Below are 21954 nucleotides of genomic sequence, written 5' to 3' on the forward strand. Positions count from 1 at the left end.
ATATGCATATGGTTGGGAAATCTTTTTCATCCTGGCCCCAAAGAAAGAAAGGGCTCTGGAGTACACATCCTGCTGCTTCTCCTACCTTAGGAAAAAAATGTTCAAACTTTCTCATAGAAGAAATGTAACCTCAGGGCATCTCACAATGAGAAAGAGGGAGGCAACTGACTCAGATGTAAAATATCACAATTTTACTATTTAAAAGCATCGCTCCTGACGTTTAACTGTTTTTCAGAAGGAGATTATATATATATGCAAGTGTATTACTTTAGACATGGGGAGATCAGAGATGAGAGGGAGAACAGACATTAGCCTAAGCCAAGAGCTAGCTGGCCAACTCAGGAAGAAAGGGATGAATTCGATTGGCAATCATTGAGAAGAAAAAATGAAAACTATTCTAAAACTTTAAAAGAAGATTTAATTTAGAGCTCTCTTTGGAAATCGTAGGCTTAATAAGCCTCTAGTCATATTCAAGCTAACCTAGGTATCCATATCCAAAAGAAATGAGAGAGTTGGACAAATAGCTGGCAATGATCAGGCCAAGAGGATAAAACTTTAATAATTATTAAAGCTGTAGTCCAGAAACCTGTTATTCTAGACAGTGGAATAAGGCGATAATCCACATAGTGACCCAGTTTGAGTGGGTTTTAAAGTTCTAAGCAGATAAAATAGACCATCACATACTTGTGGCAAGAACTGACGAAGAGAAGCCGAATATCTTTCTTGAAATGCTTACTACCTTTGATGACATGAGAGCTAATGACTTCTGCTCTTTTTTACCCTCAGAAAGATGCAGAATGTTTTATTTAATAAGAGTATCTCATAATGCCTATTACATCATTATACCGCTTCTTGGATGGTTTGCTGAAAGAAGAGAATGTTTCTAGCAGATCCTAAGAGTTGCTAAAAAAAAAAAAAAAGAAAAAGAAAATCGACCCTTCGATAAAGCAATCGATTTCAAAAAATTAAAATTGCTTAACATGTAATGTGCTCTGTGTGTGTGTGTGTGTATCTGTGTGTGTGTGAATGTAAATATCCTAGTCTGATGCTACAAGAACAGATTCTATACATGAAATTATGTTTTATACCAAGCTGGGTATATTTCATTTACCCTTCCACATCACTTCTCCACCTTTCGTCAAACCCCAAGGGACAGTCCTGCCTCAATAGGCTTCTGTGTTATTAGACTTGTTGTTTTCTATGGTGGTGATTTGTGCTACACGTTCCATAGCCGTCTATTTTCCAGTTTCACATCTTCTATATTTATTCATCCACTGATGGGCACTTAGGTTGTTTCCATATCTTGGCTATTGTGAGTAATGCTGCAGTGAACATGGGTGTTCAGATTATTCTTTGATATCCCGTTTTCATTTCCTTTAGATATATACCCAGCAGTAGGATTGCTGGATTTTATGATAGTACTATACTTAATTTTTTTGAGGAAATGCCATACTGTTTTTCATCACTTCTTCATTCCTGAAATATTTTTTTTCTCTTAAATTCTATGATATGATTATATTCTGCTTTTCTCGTGCCACTGTACCTTCCTTCTCAGTTTACTTTACTGGGTTCTTTTTCTCTTCCAAACATCAAAAATTTGGCATTTTCATATTATATCTCTCGTATTTTCTTGCCTAGTTAGTCACGTTCCTTCCCAGAGATTTAAAATTTGTATCTGCAGACTTCTCAACTCTAAACATATCTCATAGATGACTCGGACTTAACATGTTGGAAGAGTTAATAACCACAACGAACTTTTTATTGCATGTACTGTGTGCCAGTCACTGTTGTGTTTCACAGGCACTAACTCATAAAATCTTCTCAGTAATCATAAAATCCTTAGTTTGTGAACAAAGATAATAAATTAGAGAGTTTGAGTACTTTGCCCAAGTAAGGGGCAGAGAAGGTTTTTAACTCAGTTAGGTTCTAGAGATCTTGTTCTTTTATTAGACTCTGTATGATCTCTTTGCCTAAAATCATCTTTTCCTTCCCATGCAGGAAGTTAGGAAGCACTTTTTATTTTTTAGGAATGAGCCTAAATTTTACCTATTCAGAGAGGCTGTCTTTGATCATCTTGTCTAGAGCAGCTCTTGTCTCCTTATCCTCAGTCTTAGCCTATTTATTTCCTTGAAATTATTTATTAAAAGTTGCAAGTCATGCAATTTACTCATGCTTTTTGTCAGATACTATGGACTGATTTGCTCATAACCACTCTAATCCCTTCTGGTGTGCCTTCCTGTACTGCAGGGGTGAAAGACCTAAAATCTGCTGTTCTAAGGTTACCTTACAGCTGGGTTTTTCCATGTGATTTAGTTTTCACCAATCAGAAGTTCTCATAGGAGAAATTAATTCAGAACTAAATTATGTGGGAAGAGACAGAGGACATGAGAAACAATGTTTCTCAAAAAGATTGTAACAGAAAAGGCACAGTTCTTGAGCTTGTCAGGTGTGGCAGAGTATTCCAGTTACTGCAGCTCCTGATTGTTGCAGAAGCTGCATGTTTCTGGAGCTGTCAACTGTGGTGGAAGCTCCCTGATAATGTAATTTCCTGGTGGTGGTGGAGGCTACAGCTTCTGTGTCAGCTCAGTTCTGCAGTGTGGCTTAAGTGTGGAAACAATCTAGTCTGTTTCTTCCATCCTCGAGTGATTCTGTGAATTGTTTATATCCTTATTAAATCTCTTTGTGCTTAAGCCAGCTTCAGTAGACTCTGTTGTGTGTAACTAAGAATGCTGATCAGTACATCTAATAATTTTTGTGTCTGTTTTAGCTACCAGAACAAAAGCACTCCAAGAAAAATTAACCTTTTACTGTCAGTTACAGAATCCCTTGTCAGGTACAGCTTAGTTCACAGTAGGTGTTAATATATAATTATTGAATTTCATGACATAAAGTTTTAGAAAGGTATATTTTTTCCTGCAATGATAGAAACTGCTTTGGAAACCCTCTAAATAACTTCCTGCCAGCCACTTTGCTCTTTCTCTATGTGTATTATATTTAATTTCAGCTTGGTTCTAGAATATGATATATCTAAAGGATTGGAATTCTTGAATAGGTATCAGCTACTCACTATTCCTAAAATTTGCCATGTTTTCTCATGGTTCTGCTCATATTTGTAATATCCTGTTCTCCACTTGTCTACTGAGCAGACTCCTAGTCATTATTCAAGGACAAACTGAATTATTTTCTTGCAGCAGCCTTTCCTACACTCCCCCAAATGATTAATTAATCGTACCTTAATTTGTGTTCCTATAAGACTCGGTAGATATTTTAGTATAACATTAATAGAATAACAGACTAGATTTTATATTCTGAGTCATTGTGTTATAATTACTAGGTTAAATAAAATGTATGGGTGAACAACGTTAAATTACGTTAATGCTTGTGAAAATGTTCTATAAACTCACGAATTTAAGTTCTTTTCTTTAATACTACATGCAGAAGCAGAGAAAAGTTATTGCTCAATTTTACTTATTTCTAGTCCCAGATAGGGAGACCTCCAATTTATTCAATTTATCTTCCTTCTGTGGACTTACTTGCCTTGCATATGACCTGACTTTTTTCAAGCCCTGAAAAGAAGGGCCAGGAAGTTCTAGGAAGCCACATATTAATTTGTGTGGCTGAGCTGAAGACTGGATAGTTCCCTCAGAGTAGTACCTTAGAAAATTAAGGAACTAGTTCATTCCTGGATACAAACATTGCAATACTGCCTCAAAGAAATAAACACAAGTAAGTCATTTTTACTTTTTTTTATCCTTTTAAATGAATTATACACACTTGAAAAAATCATGCTGTATTGCAAGTATCCCAAAATAACTATTCCTCTGGTCATCTGGAGAACTTTCTTTTATAGTATTTAATCTATTAGTTGACTCATATTCAAACAATACAAATGTTTATTATTTCCAATACTTTCAATTTTCTTCTTTAAAGACTTTTATTAGCACATGTTAGAGAGCAGGTAATATTTTTTATTTTGAATATTTTATTTGAAATATTGAGTATTTATAATATTAATACCATATATCTCCACTGATTTTTACTTTATTTTTATTAATAAACCAAAATTTACATCAAAAATAAAATAAAAATTAAAGAGGTAATATTTATAATATTAAACATAAGCCAGATGTGGAAGCATGTTTTACCAGATTAAACATTTACTGAGTTGGCAAGAAAAAGACTTTCTTCCTCATTCACTCAAGTAAGTTTTGTTTGAATGGATTCTAATTTCTTATTCTTTTACCCTTTTCAACATCTTTCTGTTGCTTTGTTTACCTAATAATGGTTTTTCCTTACCACTGCCTTCCACAGTTCTGCACAGCTGCCTCCCAGATGAGCTAAATAGCTCATTTTCATCTTTACACGAGTTTTAAACTATGGGCTAATCTTATAAGGCTTTCATAGAAACAGTGACTGAAATCTCTCTTTGTGACAGTTCTCACTGCTATACATTTTTTAAAGGGAGTATTCAAGAGAACTTGACTATAGAAAAACACAAAACATTATTATCTGGTTCTGCATCCTGCAAATTATATGTATTCTTTGAAAACTAGTGTGGACAAGGCCTAGATTTATGAAGAACATGATGTACGTATTCAGAAAATAAAGAAAACAGACTTTTTCAGCAAATTGAGAAAGTTCCTAATTTCATTCTTATCTACTAGATTGATTAACCAACTTCTAGCAAGAATTCCACATATTGCCTTTAAAATGGCTTCATTCAACATGAGTTGAAGAACCAAATCAATAATTCTTGTTTAATGGACTTATTTCATGAATTCACAAATGAAATGAAAAGATTCAAGGAGATTTGCCAATTTAGAGATATTTTTATAAACTTCAAGTCCTTCCTTCCTTCCTTCTCTCCTTCCTTCCTTCCTTCTTTCCTTCCTTCCTTCCTTCCTTCTTTCCTCTTCCTTCCCTTTCTTCCTCTTTTTCTGTCTCCTCTCCTCTCCTCTCCTCTCCCCTCCCCATCTATCTCTCTACTTCCTTCCCTTTCTTCCTCTTTTTCTGCCTCCTCTCCTCTCCTCTCCCCTCCCCATCTATCTCCTCCCCTTCCTTTACTCTCCTCTTCTTTCCTTTTCTTTCTCTTCCTTTCCATGTTAATTTTCTGCACTTTCTGAACAGTACATCATAGTCAAAGGACACAGGTACCCAGAATATTCTACAATTTAAACAATAAAATCCCAAAGTTTTGATATTGCAGACATCCACTTAGATATAGATGATAATGGATAGAGATTATGGGAGTTAGTAATTTGAAAGTGGTAGAGAGACATGAGAAATTGAATTCTGAGTTATAACCAAAGAAGCTAAACTATTTAAGAAAGTGCCATCATTCCATTTCATTATATTTTGACATAGAAATGCATGCCTATGCAATTGTAAATTGTGTTTATGAATCAGAATTACACTACTTTAAACATGCTGCATGTTAAAAGCATAAAATATCAGTATGAGATTTTTACATCCATGTCACTGACAAATTAACTTCCTTTCTGTTGTGCCTTTACAAGTTAATGGGTGATTAAACATAAATGACTCAGAATATTAATGTGTTAACAAGCCTTTACTATATTTGTGTATGTGTAAAAGTTTGAACATATACACTGTACTATAGTTTCCATACCTAAATAACATCTAATTCTGCTAATGTGGAAAAGTCAAGTAATCAATGAATCATATTAATCACTCCTGAATTCAAATGCTCAGGAAAACTGCAATTAGGTTTGACAACTTAGGTTGAGTGTGCTTAGATCTAGGTGCGAAATTTTTGTACATTCCTGGATCTTCTTATAGAAATTGACAAGTGTAAGACATAATTAAATCAGGGTTTCTGTTTCATTCTTCCTCAAGTTTGTGCATGGATACAAACTGATAGATAATCAAATTGAACTTAATTATTGAGTTCTTTTAAAATGATCATTTTTAGTTCTAAAAGTAGGTATAGGGAAAATACAAAATAACACACAGATTGTTCCCTTTACAGCAAAATCTTTAAGATCAATTTGATTTTTCAAATTGTTGTTCTGGTTTTTAAATTATTTTATGTGACAGCCATTCTGTAATATTTTAAAATAAAATCACATATTGTTTGAAGAAACTGGTCTTGCATTGTTTCATTCAATTACATAAATTAGTAGACAATGGAATGATTTTAGTTTTATATGTCATTTGGCAGCTGAAGTTCAATAGTTTAAGCATAAACTCTTGTGTCCCAACTTACTGCCCAATGTAATCCTTTTATGTAACAAACTAGAAACAATGAGAATTTAATAATATAAAGAAAATCATTTCTATACTAAAACCAGAAGGATATCCAATGACTCTGTACATATCACACACTATACTTTTGAATATTTATGAAAACCATGAAAGCAAAATTATACCAAAATTTTAATTATTCTCTAACTTTTACTTCACAGTAAGATGGAATTTGATCTGGAGAACTCATAAAAAGGTTCTAATGTTATCTGATGGTTTGAAATCTAGTGAAAATTCTGTCCTAACACTAAAACAAATTTTGCGAATCAATGGCAAATGTCCAGACTTAGAATACAATATAATGAAACAATATAAATATAAACTTTTGACATAATTGCTATGGTATTAATAGCCAGCGCAAACTCAAAATTATAGTGCCAGATAGTCAGTGTTATTGAAGAATAAATATCATTTGTAAGTAAAAGTAATAAACAATCTTTTTTTTTTATTCAAATAGCCTTTCACAATGCTAAAATGTTTTTAAGTTAAATATTTTAAGTAAAAACTACATTTTTAAAATCTCCCAAAATTGTGTTAAGTTTTCCTTGGTAAAAATCACTTGTTTCATCCAACTTATTCATGTAATAGATTTTTAATAAGTCCCTGGCATGTGCCAGGCCTTTGGTAGGCACCAGGGGTACAGATATGTTATAAACAGAAACATATTCTCTTATGTTTCCACAGAAAGGGAGTCCCATAGGATTTGAAGAGGTAACCTGATTACCTTGGGCCAAATATTCTCAGTGGTAGAGTCAATGCATTGAAGAGTCGGCAGGCTCATGAAATAGGGTTGTAGGCCAGAAGAAGCTAAGGAGGAGTCCTTCAAGTCAGCTTGGCAGAGGAAGCTTTTCCTCAAGCAGCTCTGACGTCTCGTGTTGTTGGAGGGAACAGAGGCATCCTTCTAGGCCAGTTGTTCATAAAGTGCTGTCCCTGTACCAGCAGCACCTCACCACTTGGGACTTGGATAGGAATACAGATTCTCACGCTCCATCTCAACTCTACTAAGTTAAAAACTCTGGAAATGAGGCCCCGAACCTGGTTTAACAAGCCCTCCATGTGATTCAGAAGCATGCTAACATCTGAGAACCACAGATTAGGCCAATTTTATAGAAAACCCAGTGCTTGAAATTATTGGACTGCTATTGAGAAAGCTGATACTTTGGTTCCGATAGCCTCTGGTTTTCCCTGCTTCTATCTTTGTTGTCTCCATAGTTTACTCTCAGTTCTGCAGACAGCACGATCATGTGAAAATTTAATTCACATCACATCACTCCACTGCTAAGAACCCCCAGTGGCTTCCCGTTTTACTCGGAATAAAAACAAAGTCCTTACAATGACCTGTATGGTCAAGGTCATCTGGCTCCTATAACCTATCTGACCTCATCACCTAACCCGCTCCCCTTGGCCACTCTGCTACAGCCCCCCTGGCCTTCCTGTCACTCCTTCTACAGACTGCCTCATGGCCTTATGTCCCCCAAGTACAAATCCTTCTGCCTGGTTTCTTCATGGCTCACCTCCTCCAGGTTTTTGTCAAATGCCAAATTTGACAGAATAGTGCAGAGAGGTATTCCATGACCAAATTAGTTTAAAATGGCAACCAGAAATCCCCTTCCCCTGCTTAATTTTCTTCTTAGCACTTATCTGCCTTTGATATTTAATACAGATATATAAATGCTGAACTCCTTAACATAAATATAAACAGATATAACATATAGCATATGAGTATTTACTGTATATTATTAAAACATATTTATATATGTATATGTAAACAGATAGATTTGCTGTTGCTTATTTATTTTCTGTCTCCTACTACTTGACTATAAACTCCACGAGAAGAGACTTCCTTTACTCTGGTAAATGTTGAATCCTCAGTGCCTGGAACTTGAACATTGAATATTGAAGGTGTTCAATAACTATGTGTTGAAAGAATCTTTAGTGGGTTTTCGTGTTTGTTCTTTGCCAGTCATGGCCCGGAGAAGAAAGGAAGTTCAGGTATTTGGCACCCCAAACCTCCAATACCATGGTTGCTCCTATGTTGAAGAACTCACAGTTAACATGATAACATAATGTTTAATTGATGTGAAGGAAAAGAGGTGGACAAAATGATATGGCATAACATTGGTAAACTCAGTATGGGGAATGGAAGAGTTCTGAAAACGGAGGTCACACTTGAGTTGTGTTGTCAGGGAAGTGTCACTGAGTGGGGAAGGTGGGTACAGGTACTTCTAATAGTCATAAAAGAGCATGATGTATCTAGGAAACAATGAGTAGTCCTTTCTATGTAATTCAAGCATTGGGTATGCGAAGATGTGAGTAGACACATAAAACAAGGCTGGAAAAGTTGATGAGAATTTTTCTTTTAATACTGAAAGATTTTCATTGTCTTGAATGACAAAAATTTATCGTTAGGTTTTTAAATAGAATTCTAAGTTACTGAATGCTAATCTCCACTCCTGAATTTTGAGATGATTTTAATAACAAGGAAAGTAGAATTTCTGAGACAAATAGACATCAGACCAAAAAGAGAGCAGTTAATATCTCTAAGTTCAATTCCAGAATGGCTCCAGAATTTCCTCACAGGTTTTGTAGACAGATACAGATTTAGTTTATGCTGTTTTATTCTCTACTCTTCTTTGCATGTTAATGAAGCCACAGTCAAGAGAAAATGTCTTAAATGATATGTCATTACAGCAATTAATTAGAAAAAGTGAACTAGTTTTTGCTTATCCCCTGGGTTAATCTAGTATGGCTTTAAAAATAATATTTTAATAGTATCTTTTTTTTTTAAGAAGAAAATAAAGATACTCATCATATGTACAAATAGATAAATACACAGCATGCCGGAAGGTTAAAAGAATCTGGACTAAGGATTAGGAGACCTACTACTTAGTCCCACTTCTTAAAGCAAACCATTGTTCTTCTCATCTGTGAGATTTACATTCAAGCATCCTTAGAGTTCTATAATGCCAATTATCATGAGGTTTCTAGTGTTCTTTAAGTTATAAATGTTGAACTTTTGAACAGAATCTTCCTGGAATGTATTGACTAATATATATTCAAAAGATAGGAACTGATATTGCCTGCTATTCCAGAGAGCAAGATGGTTTCCTAAAGCATCATGTTACTTTATGTTTTTGATCCTTTGGTGGTCACAGATATGATATCTACAAAAAGATAATGATGATGCGTCCCTACTTATTTTATTAACCCAAATGAGATGGTCATCACATATCTGAGACAGGGAAGTTGTAAGAAAGTGGAGATATTTGATGTCTTCAAGTTTCTCCTTGATACATACAACAAAATGGTTTTGAGCTCTAAACAGTAAACAAGTGCAATTGTGGCACAAGGTTTATTTGCACACTGAAAGTTGTCTGTGATTCCTGTTAGCTCTACACTATAACTTTAAATCTGTTTAAATTTTGTTATAACAAATATATCTTTTCTTCTAATTTAGAAAATTAAATGACAAAACTCTGGATACAAGGTTAATTTGCTACATATCATTTCTTAAGGGAATCCTTGTACACTGTTGGTGGGATTGCAAATTGGGTCCTTAAAAAATTAAGAATAGAACTACTATGTGATCCAGCATCTCCTTTTCTGGGTATTTGTCTGAAGAATATGAAAACACTAATTCAGAAAGATATACGTATCCTTTTATTCATTGCAGCATTATTTACAATAGCCAAGATAGGAGAATAACTTAAGTGTCCATTTACAGATAAATGGATCAAGGAAATGTGGTACGTGTATACAATGGAATACTACTCAGCCATAAAAACTATGAATCATTGCCATTTGCAACATCATGAATGAATTCTGAGGGTATTGTGTTAAATGAATTAAGTCAGAAGGAAAAGGACAAAAATCATGTGATTTCACTCATTTGAGAAATACAAAACAGGAAAGTAACAAACGAACTGACAAAAGAAAACAAAAAGAAACTGAGATACAGACAACAGAATAGTGGTTACCAGAGGGGAAAGGATTGGAAGGAGAGCTAATTGGGTAAAGAGGGTCAAATATACGATAACAGAAACAATCTAGACTTTTGGTGGTGAGTGTGCAATAGAGTATGAAGGTATTGAATTATAATATTGTATAGCTGAAATTTAAATAGTTATTAACCAATGTTAACTGCAATAAATTTTTTTTAAAAATGTAGATTTTAAACAGGAAATGAATATGTTTATATAAAGACATAAATGTTAGTTTATGTTAGTTTAGCTACTATAAAAATTTACCAAAAAATGAAAATATACCATTTTAGAAGTGATATTAAGCAATTCTCCTTTAACTAATGGGTCAAACTGAGCATCACTAATAATGAGACAATTTGACATTAGAGGCCTCCTTATATGATGTAATATGTAGGTACTCACTAATAGAGAATTCTTCCTGAAAAAATATTTATACTGGGTACGATCAAGCCTTTATACTTATTTCCCAGTTTAAAGAAAATACATAGAAACAAGTCAAATGATATTACAAAAAAACAGTAAGATAATTCCAGAATGCAGGGCAATGTAAAAGGCAACTGGCCTTATCTCTTAAAAAGGCAATGTCATGACCAAGAAAAAAATATCTTGTTGGAAATTAGGGGTAAAAGGGTGTCTTGGAGTAAAAGACAGTCAAGAGACATAAGCAATGCAATTTTTGTCCACTAATTGGATAATGGTTCACAAAACCATCTACAAAACACATTTTGGGACTAATTAAAATCTAAATATGAACTGGATGTTAAATGATAATAAGAAATAATTATTGATATTCTTATGTATGATAATAGTGATGTTATTTTGGAGAATTTCTTATTCCTAGGAGATTCATGATAAAATATTTCAGGGTGAAATCTTCAAGCTACTTTAAAATGATACACACACACACCAACATACTTTAGAGATTAGAGAAAAACGTTAACAATTGTTTAGTCTAGATTGTAAACATATTGATATTTATTGTACTGTTTTTTGAGCTTTTCCAAAAATTTTTAAATTTTATAAAAATGTTGGAAAAGTTGCATAACAATTTCAATGCCACTGGACAGTGCACTTAAAAAAGGTTAAAATGGTAAATTTTATGCTGTTTATTTTGCCAAAATTTTTTAAATGGTAAAAAAATCTTGTGTAAAGAATAATACTGTGTTAACCACAGTAAGTGTTGCCAATAAACTAGAGGTTGTCTCAGATCTCTAATTATTCACTTAAGGTTTACCCAGAGACATAATCTTCAGGAAAACATTTTCTAGACAATTAAAGAGACTACCAGATGATTGTTCTGGGATTCTAACATTTTTAAAGCAATGAACCAAAGAGGTCCTGTATAAAATTCTACCATAAAATAATGCAAACAGACATTTCAGTAGGAATTCAGTAGGTTTAGTTCTAGTGTATTTAGGTTTTATAGAGAGGCAGGAGGAAGTCCATCTGAATACAGCTTTTGGTACCTGTCTTTTCCATCCTTGAGTTGTCCATGAAAGACAGTACTTAATATTTAGCTTGGAATAAAGAGAAACTAAATGTGATAAGTATTGGAAAGTTAAATTTATTTATAAAAGAATTCCAAGTAAATATTACAAAAATTATGTAAACCACAGTTCAGAGGATATGAATAGATTCTAAAAGTATCCTAGGACATAGCTGAGGTTCAATGGGTCAGGGCCAATTTTTCTCTAAAGACTTTTAGGCTGAAGCCATAATTAAAGGGCACTTTTAGTTCCGTCCAGGGCTCTTCCACACACAAAGCTGTGGGACACTGTAATTCTTACTCATAGTGACTGAAAATAAAAGCCTGGTTAAGTACAAAGGACAGTCTTTTGCCAAGCTCAGTGAAAGGAGGAAGTGGCAAGGGTGGGTACAGGATGGCTGAAATTTTCCAGTCATAACTATGGATAGTAAGATTGCTTAAAGTTCTGAAAAACAACCCCAAATTAGTTCTTGTAAAGTCAGATACACATTTGCAAAAGAAATATATGACCTGACAATGACTAGAATATGGGTTTGAGACCAAAGGGGAAGATATCTTTTTATGACAAAGTCCTAGAGTAGAATCATGCATTGATTTAAAAAAAAATCATGGCATTTGGGGTTCTATGGATCATTATTTGGTCCCAGATTTCTAGTTGTGGGCGCAAATGTGCCTGTGTGTAACTTTGGTTAAGCCAATTAACACCTCTATGATACACTTTGTTAAAATGTGAAAAAGATCCCTAACCGTAAAGTTGTTGTAAAGAGTAAGTGAAATGATGCACATGAATTATTTGGCACAGTGCTCTGTGCAAAGGAAGTGCTCAATTAATTTTTATCAGCATCATAATCATCTCAGATTCTGATTCGGTCCAGCTTTGTTAACCACAGTGGTACAGGGTAACATGACAGAGCCAAAGTGCTGAAATTAAACCCACTCAGAGTAGTCGAGAAAAGATCATAACTGGACTAATGGCAATATAACTTCTAAAATCTAAGACAATCATATAGATCAGAAGTCACAAACTCAAACACCTAGAAGAATTTGTGAAGTACTATAAATGAGTGACTCAAGGATGATGGGAGCAGCAGCCAGTGTGTGTGAGTGGTAAAGTCTATGTTAATCTTGTGAGAATGTACCCCATCTCCAGGAGCAGCAGCTACTTAATTCTAGGCCATGGTTGGGATGAGAGAATGAAGGCCCAGTGTCAGAAGACCTTATTAGTTTTTAAGAAAATCTGAAATGTAAGATATTTATATGATATTTCCTTTTTCTAAAACATTAAAAAATATAAATACTTTGTGCAGGCCAAATAAAACATGTCTGCAGTCAGATACTACTAATTGGTGATCTCTGATTTATGGCATCTTACATCACACCTATCTAAGATCAGGATTGGTCCTAAAGATTGGAATGGGTTTGAACCATTAAACCTCTGGGCTGGGGACAAGTAGTGCTCTCCAAGATATGTGTATGTATGTGTGTGTGTGTGTATGTACACACACATATATGTATATATACGCATATATATACATAAATTTAAAAAGACTGAAAAGAAATAGGTGAAAATAATTTCAATTTTATATCTCTTAACCCAACATATCTGACATATTTTAACGTGTAATTAATGTGAATTTATTAATAAGATATTTTAAAATTTTTTATGAAATCTTCAAAATCATGTGTGTATTTTACACATAACACACCTTAATTCAGGGTTAGTCACATTTAAAGTGCTCAATTGCCATATGTGGCTAGTGGCTACTGTATTGGATAGCACAGGTCTCGAGTAAGTTTCTCAAACTTTAATATGTATATTGAAACTTTGAGGATCATGTTACAGTGCCAATTCTGATTCACTGGTTGACACAGAGCTTGAGATGCTTCACTTATAGTCTCTCGGGTAGTGTCGGTGCTACTGGTTTATGGACTATACTTCGAATTCCAAGGAGATAGATAGTTGTGGCAAGTCTCCCTCAATCAGCATTCTTTTTCACCCAAAGCATTCCCTTCTCTTTCAAATTCAGCAAATATCTGTTTAAGAGGCTAAACTGATATTGTAATGGTTAGTTAGCAACCACACTTAGATGTGGAATGACATTAATAACTTTAAAATAGGCAATATTTTATATACCACTTGCAGAAACAGTGACTCATTTATTCCTTTAAAAAAAAATACAAAACTTGGGAACCTGCCAATATGTTGCCATATGGTTTCATGAGAATGTATTTAAGCGCAGGATACAAGATAAGTGTGACTTTATAATTCTAACTTCAGAGGTTTGGCATGTTAAACATTTTAATAAAACAGACAATGGGATTGCGAGGGAAATTTGACAATAATACCTCTCAAAGTTTTAGTATTTAGAGGCATTCTTCGGTCAAGGGTATGAATTGTTCATGGACTCTCCACAGAGAAACACAAAGAGAACTTTTTTATTTCCTCCTGAGCATTCTATTTAAGGGATGGGTAAAGTTCTACAGGCAGATCTTAGATCTTTGTTCAGCAATATATAAATATAGAAATTTAAGCAGCTAAATATGGGGCAGAATATAACTCAAGGATCCTACATAGTGCAATTGTTCTCATGATACAAAATCTTTTAAACACAGAATAGTGTTCTGGAAGTGAACAGTGAATTCCTAAGGACTTGTGTGCACTCATTACCATTTCACCTGTGAATTTTAGCAAGTGGTTTATTCTCTTTTCCCCTCTCTCAGACAGTAACAATAATGCCTGTCAAACCTATTTTGCAAAGTTGTTACAGAGAAGTGTAAAGAAACTTGGTAAACTGTAATATGCTATTCTAAATTATTCACAAATATGCTGAAAGGAAGATATGAATCTTGAACACATCGTCAAGATGAAGGCTGAATTGACAAGATGATCAAGGATTCGGGGCCCTTTCTACAGCTGCATTTCAAAAGAATTGCATCTGTCTGTTGATACTTACATTTTCCACAGTACAAATGCAAGACAAGATTCTAATAACAGATCTAATGTCTCTTCCTACACAGAAAAAAACAGCGTGTCACAAGACAAGTGAAAAGAGATCTTATAAAATTTTAAGTTTCAGTCTTTGTTGTAGTTCTGAATTGAACTAAGTATAGAACTATGTATACCAAAAGTATTTTTTTTCCTTTAGTAACAACTGTTTAAGTCATTTATTGTCTTGAAATCTCTTGAGTGAAAAATCTGAAGTTTGATTCTGATAGTTGGCTTAAATTAAACTCACATGCTAAAAATTATCCAGTGGGATCACTGAAATAGATCTAATTTTGTTTAGAAGGTTGGTATTATCTGGCATTGAGGAGAAAAAAATCCCCAACATAATAACACCCTATTTGAGAAAATCATAAGATATTATTAAGAGACATTAAATAAGGCATAAATAAATGTAAATAAATGGAAGACAATATTATAAAGATGTCAGTTGTACACTGGTCGTAACTTGAAAGCAATACCAATCAGAATTATAACTTTCTTTTGTGTATGAACTTTATAAGTTGACTCTAAAATTTATATGAAAGAGTAAAGAGCAAGCATAGCATAGATGCTCCTGAAGAAGAAAAACAAGGTGAAGAAATTGCCTTTCTTTATATCAAGAATTATTATAAAAAGTATAACAAATGAGCAAGATGCTGATACTTCAAGGAGGGACTAATAAAACAAAAGAGTGATCCCAGAAACAACCCCAAAATTACAGAACTTAACTCATGACACAAATGGTGTTGCAAACGTGCAGGAGGAGATGATAGATCTATCAGTAAGTGTTGCTAGGACAAATAATAAGTTATATAAAAAAAGAAAAAGAAAAAGTGGACCCTTACCTAACTACCATATACAATATTAAATTCAGGTAGTTTAAAGATATAAAATTAAAAGCAAAACTATGATACCCTATAGGACAATACCTTTATGACTTCCAGAAAGGTAGGGATTTGTTAAAACACAAAAAATGCAAACCTCAGAGGAAAAGTTTAATAAAATGCATTAATCTAACTATTGAAACTTTTGACTTCTGACCACCAAAAGTCAATGTAAAGGGAGTGAAAGAAGAATTACACATTAGAAGATGATAGTTTTCAATACATTTAAGAGGCAAAGGCTTAATCAATATCCAAAATATAAAAATAAAATAAATTCCTACAATCTACAAGAAAAAGAAGAATAAATAAAGCAACAGCAAAATGAGGAAAAGTCTTGATAGACACTTCACAGAAAGGAAATATAAATAATCAATAAAAGATGCCCAATGTGATTAGTAATCATGAAAATGAAAATTAAAACCACAACAAGAGATCTTTTATAACTTACCATCATGAAAAAAAAATAGTTTATTAATATATGTTGGTGAGTGTGAGGCTTATCTAGAGCACTTACGTAGTACTTCTGGTGGGTATAAATTGGTATAACCACTTTGAAAACAATTTGGCATTATCTGTATAGACTTGTGTTTTTGGCTTTGCACTTTTTTTCATAAATTAATGAAAATTAATCAAATATTTATTTTGTCTTTCTGCATGAATTAAATTCTATTTCAGGGTAACCAAATAAGTGATGAGGAAAAGTTATTCTCTGTGGAAGAATTCTAGCTAAAAAATGCAGAATGAGTAATAGAATTAGAAAATCACCATTATGCAAATCAGTAAAAGTATTTAGGTAGCCTCCATTAATGTATGCTAAAACCATTGAGTGGAAGCTGATGGGGAACTTTACTGTGGAGCCATCAGACCGATACCATCTGAACCTACTGATGAAGCTCACAGAGCTTTACATATTAAAAAGTTTTACCTAAAAAAATAAAAAGTGACACTGAATTTCATCAAGGCAGTTGACAGAATATAGGAAGATAAAGGTGGGTACAACAAACAACAGCCTGGGAGTGATGTCACATTTAGAATACGAAGCATTTCTTAGGACAAATGACCTAGTTTCTCGAACAAATCAATAGCATAAAAGATTCAAAGAAGGAGAGGGACTGTTATAAAGTAAAAGAGTTACAAAAGATAGAATTAGAAAAAAATATTGTTTGGATTTTGATTTGGTCAAAACAATTGTGAAAAGATAACTTTAAGACAATCAATGAAATATGAATAAGGACCAAGTATTCAATGATGTTAAGGAATTATCTTGTTAGGTATGATAATGTCTTGATGTTTTCTTTTAAAATGTTATTAGACAAAGATTTATACTGAAGTGTTAATAGGTGAAATGACAGTTTATAAATTCATTAATATAAACAAAGCTGTTAAGGTAATAGAATCTAGTATTTTTAGAAAATGATTAATTACAGGGGTGAAGATGAAGAGGAAGAAGTCTATGTTAACATCTGGATTTGGGCTTGGATTGCACAGGTGGTGCTATTTGCAAAGAAAGGGGATATAGAAGACACAGCAGTTGAAGGGATTAAAATGAATTTAATTTTGAAAATAAGCAAAAGAGATACTAAGAGGTTTTCTGAAGTGAGCAGTAGGATAACTGAGTCTGAAGTAAAAAAGAGAGGTCTGTGCTAGGGTTGTAGCTGTTGAAAACTACTCCACTCCAGAGAAATGATCAAATCGTCCAAGAGAATGTCAAAAGGGTCAATTTGAGAATCTATAAAAAAGAAGGAACAATGGACGAAGTAGGGCTTCAGTGGAAAGAGGAATGGAAAGCATTGAAAACAAGTTGAGTAGGCTCAGGGGCCAATGGCTGCCAGAATTTAATTGTGACTGGAAATAATCAGAAGGACACTCTGAGGGGGGCACTGGTTTATAAGGAAATCAATTTTAGTTGACGGAAAGATAAACAGATCAGGTGGTACTTTTTATTTAGACTCAACGTTCTCTGTGAAATGTGAGATAAATCATAAATGGACAGGAGTCAGGGTCAGCAGTGGAGAACAATGGTTTTAAGAGAGTGGTGAAGCTTTAGGATATTTTGGGGGAAAATGATGAAATTAGGAGTTAAAAAAGTACATAAATGGGTGGCTGAGGGCTACTCCAGCTGAGTTTGGAGACCACGAATTACTAGTAGCAGCATCTACACCTTTGTGAAATTTCCTTAAATTTCCTTCAGGAGTACTCACAGGTCCAGCTATAGGTGCAAGCAAGAGACGTCAGGATCAATCTACTTTTGGGGTTTAGCATGACATATATAACCAAAACGTAAAAAGAAATGGGCAGTGTGGATCATTGCAAGAGAGAAGTTAAGTGATACACCATGCATCTAGGCCAGCTAGGAAAAGAGGTAAGTCCATGAGAGTGATAATGAGTTAGGAAGTCTTTAGATAATAGCAATAAGGTTGGATAGAAGACAGTAGGGATGTCAGAGGAACAGACTGTTGCTGCAAGTACAGTGAGAGTTAAAGCAGAATGCTGCCACTACTTTTGCATTCTATAGTAAGTGAAAAATAGTAGAATAAGAAGTTTAGCTTGAGAGCTATTCAGAAGGAGGCAGAAGGATGGGATCTGTGAATAGACTGATTCACAGTGTGGAGTAGTTCCTATGTGATGAGATCAAGGCTCCAGAGGAAAGGGTAGGGGTCAATAGTAAAAAGAATGATGGGTGGAAGGAATCCCAGAATAGGCCAGTGAGGAGAGTAAATGAAGGTGAACTAGTCAGAGGTCTGTATTTTGGCTGGTGGCCAAAGAAAAGTGGAAGGAGAATATGTTAGATGGACTGCTCTTATGGCTTCTAGACAAACCGAATCCCAAGTGGTTTGAGAGCCTCACGAGGTTAGTAATTTTTAGGCTGTACTTATCATTTAAAAGGAATGTCCCTGAGAATTTAGTTATCTCATCTCTGAAGAGTTCTCTTTCTCAGGCTGTTAATGAAAAAAAAATGCATCTACGTTCATTCCCTATTTTAAAATTTATTTATTGTTTATTCAAACCACTTTTAACACATTTGTACTATATATACACATTAGCATTCTAGGCACGATGTAGAATATAAAATAAAAATCCTTTATCCATGCCTCTGAGGAGCTTGTGTTCTTATCAAAGACATGAGAAATGTGTATGACTTACCTCAAATCTGTAGGTCTCGGAAGAAGTCTTTTTTTTCCATTAAAGTAAACTTCAAAATCCTCAGTCTTTAGCCTGTGGGCATAGTCAATGTATCCTGACACCTCCTGCCCATGAGAATTTTTGTCACGAATAAAGATCACGGACTGGTAGCACAGAAAAATAGAAAATGGAAAGAGTAAATGAATAAAAGTCATTTGAGTAAATTGTATATGGTCATAAAAGTTATAGTCATTGAATGTTATGTGTTCCAGATCCTATCTTAAGTGCTTTATGTTCCACAATTACAATGATCCTATGAGGTAGGTAATATTATTTTCTTCTGACAGATAAAGAAATTTATGGAATTTAACTGAGCATGAAAAAATGTGCATTTATAGTAATTTTATCTAACAATATAAATAATTCTGAATAATAAGTCTTAGAGGTCAGACATTAAGTTTTTGTAATACATATTTATTCCCCCTCCCAATCCTATTGTCTTCTCTTTGTCATCAATTTCAGATTAAAAAAAAAAAAAAACCTGAGGAACAAAGAGGTTGAGTCCTCATTCAATGTCTCAAAGGTAATAAATGGAAAAACTCAGATTAAAACCCATGCTTATGTGTTTGTCCTTCTAATCCCTACATTCTTTTTTTTTTTTTTTACTGAACTCCTATGTATTTTCTGTTATAGAGATATAAATTGGGTCCCTTCTTCTCATTACCATAAGAGTAAAAAAAAAAAAGACTTTTTACAAAGAAAATTGCTTTACAACATTAATTCCATAGGTCAGAATTATGCAGCAAATACATGTTTCTCATTTACATTAATTCCTTTACAAATATCATTGAGCATCTACTACATGTTAGGCACAGTAGGTGCCAAGGATACCATGATAAAAAAGACAGTAAAGGTCTTGACCTCTAAGAACTTATGTTCTGGGAATGAAAGGCAAACAATAGACGTGAAAAGGAAAAACTACTTCCAGTGAGTGATAACTGCCATGAAGTAAATAAGGAAGTTGGTTGGCTAGAGAATGAATTGTTGGTAGTGAAGGCTACTTTTGGTAGAGTAATCAGAAAAGACCTTGAGATCACACTTAAGCCAAGACCTGAAGGATGAGAAGAAGTAAGCCATGTGAAGATCTAGACCAGGAGTCTATCAGGCAAAGTGAACAGCTAGTACAAAGGCCCTAAAGGGGACACAAGTAATGTGAATGAATGAATTATAGTCTTTTCCCTATCGTGCTAATAGACATTGCTTTCAAGTTCTAGGAGAAAAAGAGAAAAAGAAAAAAAATTGTAACTGGAAAAGCTCTTAACATATTTATTTCCAAATCTAGATCAACGAGTAGAATTTCTTGGCAAAGTTCTCTATTGGAAGAACCTGTAAACAAGTCTTCTTTTTCCTCTTTAGCAATCACTGGATGTTACTTATTAGGTCTTTGTGTAGTCAATTATAGGAAGCACTAATACTAGTTACCATAGCAGAGCTTCCGAAAGGGTGAACTTAGAGAACTTTAGGAATTCCTTTCCCCATTGACCTAAGAAAACATATTACCAACAATATCCCAATTGAAAAATGGAAGAATGGAGACACAAATTACAATTAGTTGTTATTCTGCTGCTAAGCTTCATCTTCTTGCCTCCTCTTGTTGTTTGGCATTGAGTGCTGAGAATATTGTGCTGAGAAAGATTCTGAGGCATGTTTTTGGTTCAAGGAGAGGAAGTGTTGGTGATATTTTCCTAAGATAGGGCTGGAGGAAATAGTATTCATTGTTATTCCTCCGCCTAATCTTATATAAATTCAATCCTTAGTTCTCATTTCTCCCACCTAACTCCAAGTTAAATTTATACAGATTTCTCCATGCTTTTAGCCACTTGTTTTTTTTAGCTTTTATAGCACAAATTCTAAATGAATAGTAACTCAAAGACTTCTTGAGACTCTTACACTACTAAACCAATAGCTAGCTGTCCCAGCTCAGACAAGGCTATGAGCCATAAGAATCAATATTTTGTATGCAGTACCTAAACATCTTTATTCTTCAATGTTCTTGTGGGTAAAATGACTGATGGTCTAAAACTATATATATTTGGCCATAATCTCACTATTTTACATGATTATATATAGCCTTCTCGTGTGAGTTAAAGCTCCCTTTCTATAAATCTGAGTAAATTTATTTCAAATTTCATTTCTGCAGCCTTGCAAGAGTTAAATGTCTGCTCTGTGATTTTTGTGAATCCTGGAGTTTTCTGAAGCGAGAGAACTTTGGGTGAGGCCAAACTGGGTATAAGTATGGGTCCCTTCATGTTCCTAGGGTGGGTTGCTCAAACTTTTAATGCCTCTCTATATTAATAAGTCCTATGTAGGTTCCTGCAATATCCAGCAAATTTCTACCAAACTAAACTGAACACCCCCCAAACCAAAAAATATAACAAGACAAAGACCAAAATCCTGCTTAGACCTAAGCGTTTGATTGGTTGGTCTTCTTGCAGACTCTCCCTTCTTTTTGTTTCTCCTTCAACTCTACAGAGCAGCAGAATGAACTCTTCCTTTTGTCTTGAATGAAACTGTTCCATTCACATTCAAGTGCTGTCAGGGCCTTACTTTCTGCCCCATACACTCAATTTGTAAGCAACGTGCAAATACTGTTTCTTTCTGAGTGGGAATGCCGGTGATCATTGTATCTAGGGTTTCTTTTATTTTCAATAGAAACAAAATGTCCAATTAAAATTTCTATAATTTTAAAACTAGAAAAGATAATTACAAGAAATTGTTTTCACACAAATCTGTACAGAACAAATGAAAATGACTTCATTCATGTTTTTCCAAGTATGGCTACATATGTGTAAAAGTATATTTTAAAAGTTCTTTTTAGTGAAATAGAAAAAATACTTGCCATAATGGGAAATGTTCCTAATGAACAATATGCTTCATGAAATTATTTTAAAAATTGATTAGAACTATTGATGTGTAGTAATTGGTGATAAATTGTTAGGATATTAAAACTCAGCATTTAACTTTTGATTAGAACTATTGATGTGTAGTAATTGGTGATAAATTGTTAGGATATTAAAACTCAGCATCATTGTAAAAGCACAGTGTAGGGCTATAAGAAAAAATAATGAAACTTAGAAGAGGTGAGATATAGTTGTAAAGCACTCAAGGGCTGGTTGAAATCTTCCTCTCCTTTTTATTTTTTTATTAAATGAATTGTCTAATGAAGTT

At 33.9% G+C, this 21954-nt stretch overlaps 1 protein-coding gene across 2 annotated transcripts in view; it reads right to left on the bottom strand.

The window, feature by feature from the left end:
- The window catches only part of CFAP299 (cilia and flagella associated protein 299), a 503911-nt gene that overhangs the window by 48104 nt on the left and 433853 nt on the right, over positions 1-21954 (bottom strand). For both annotated transcript variants that reach the window (XM_006907617.1, XM_006907616.1), the window contains one exon: positions 18748-18890. In XM_006907617.1, coding sequence (XP_006907679.1) covers positions 18748-18890 — 143 coding nt within the window. The remainder of the gene's footprint in view (positions 1-18747; positions 18891-21954) is intronic.

Source organism: Pteropus alecto, unplaced genomic scaffold (genome assembly GCF_000325575.1).
Source record: "Pteropus alecto unplaced genomic scaffold, ASM32557v1 scaffold161, whole genome shotgun sequence".
NCBI lineage: Eukaryota > Metazoa > Chordata > Mammalia > Chiroptera > Pteropodidae > Pteropus > Pteropus alecto.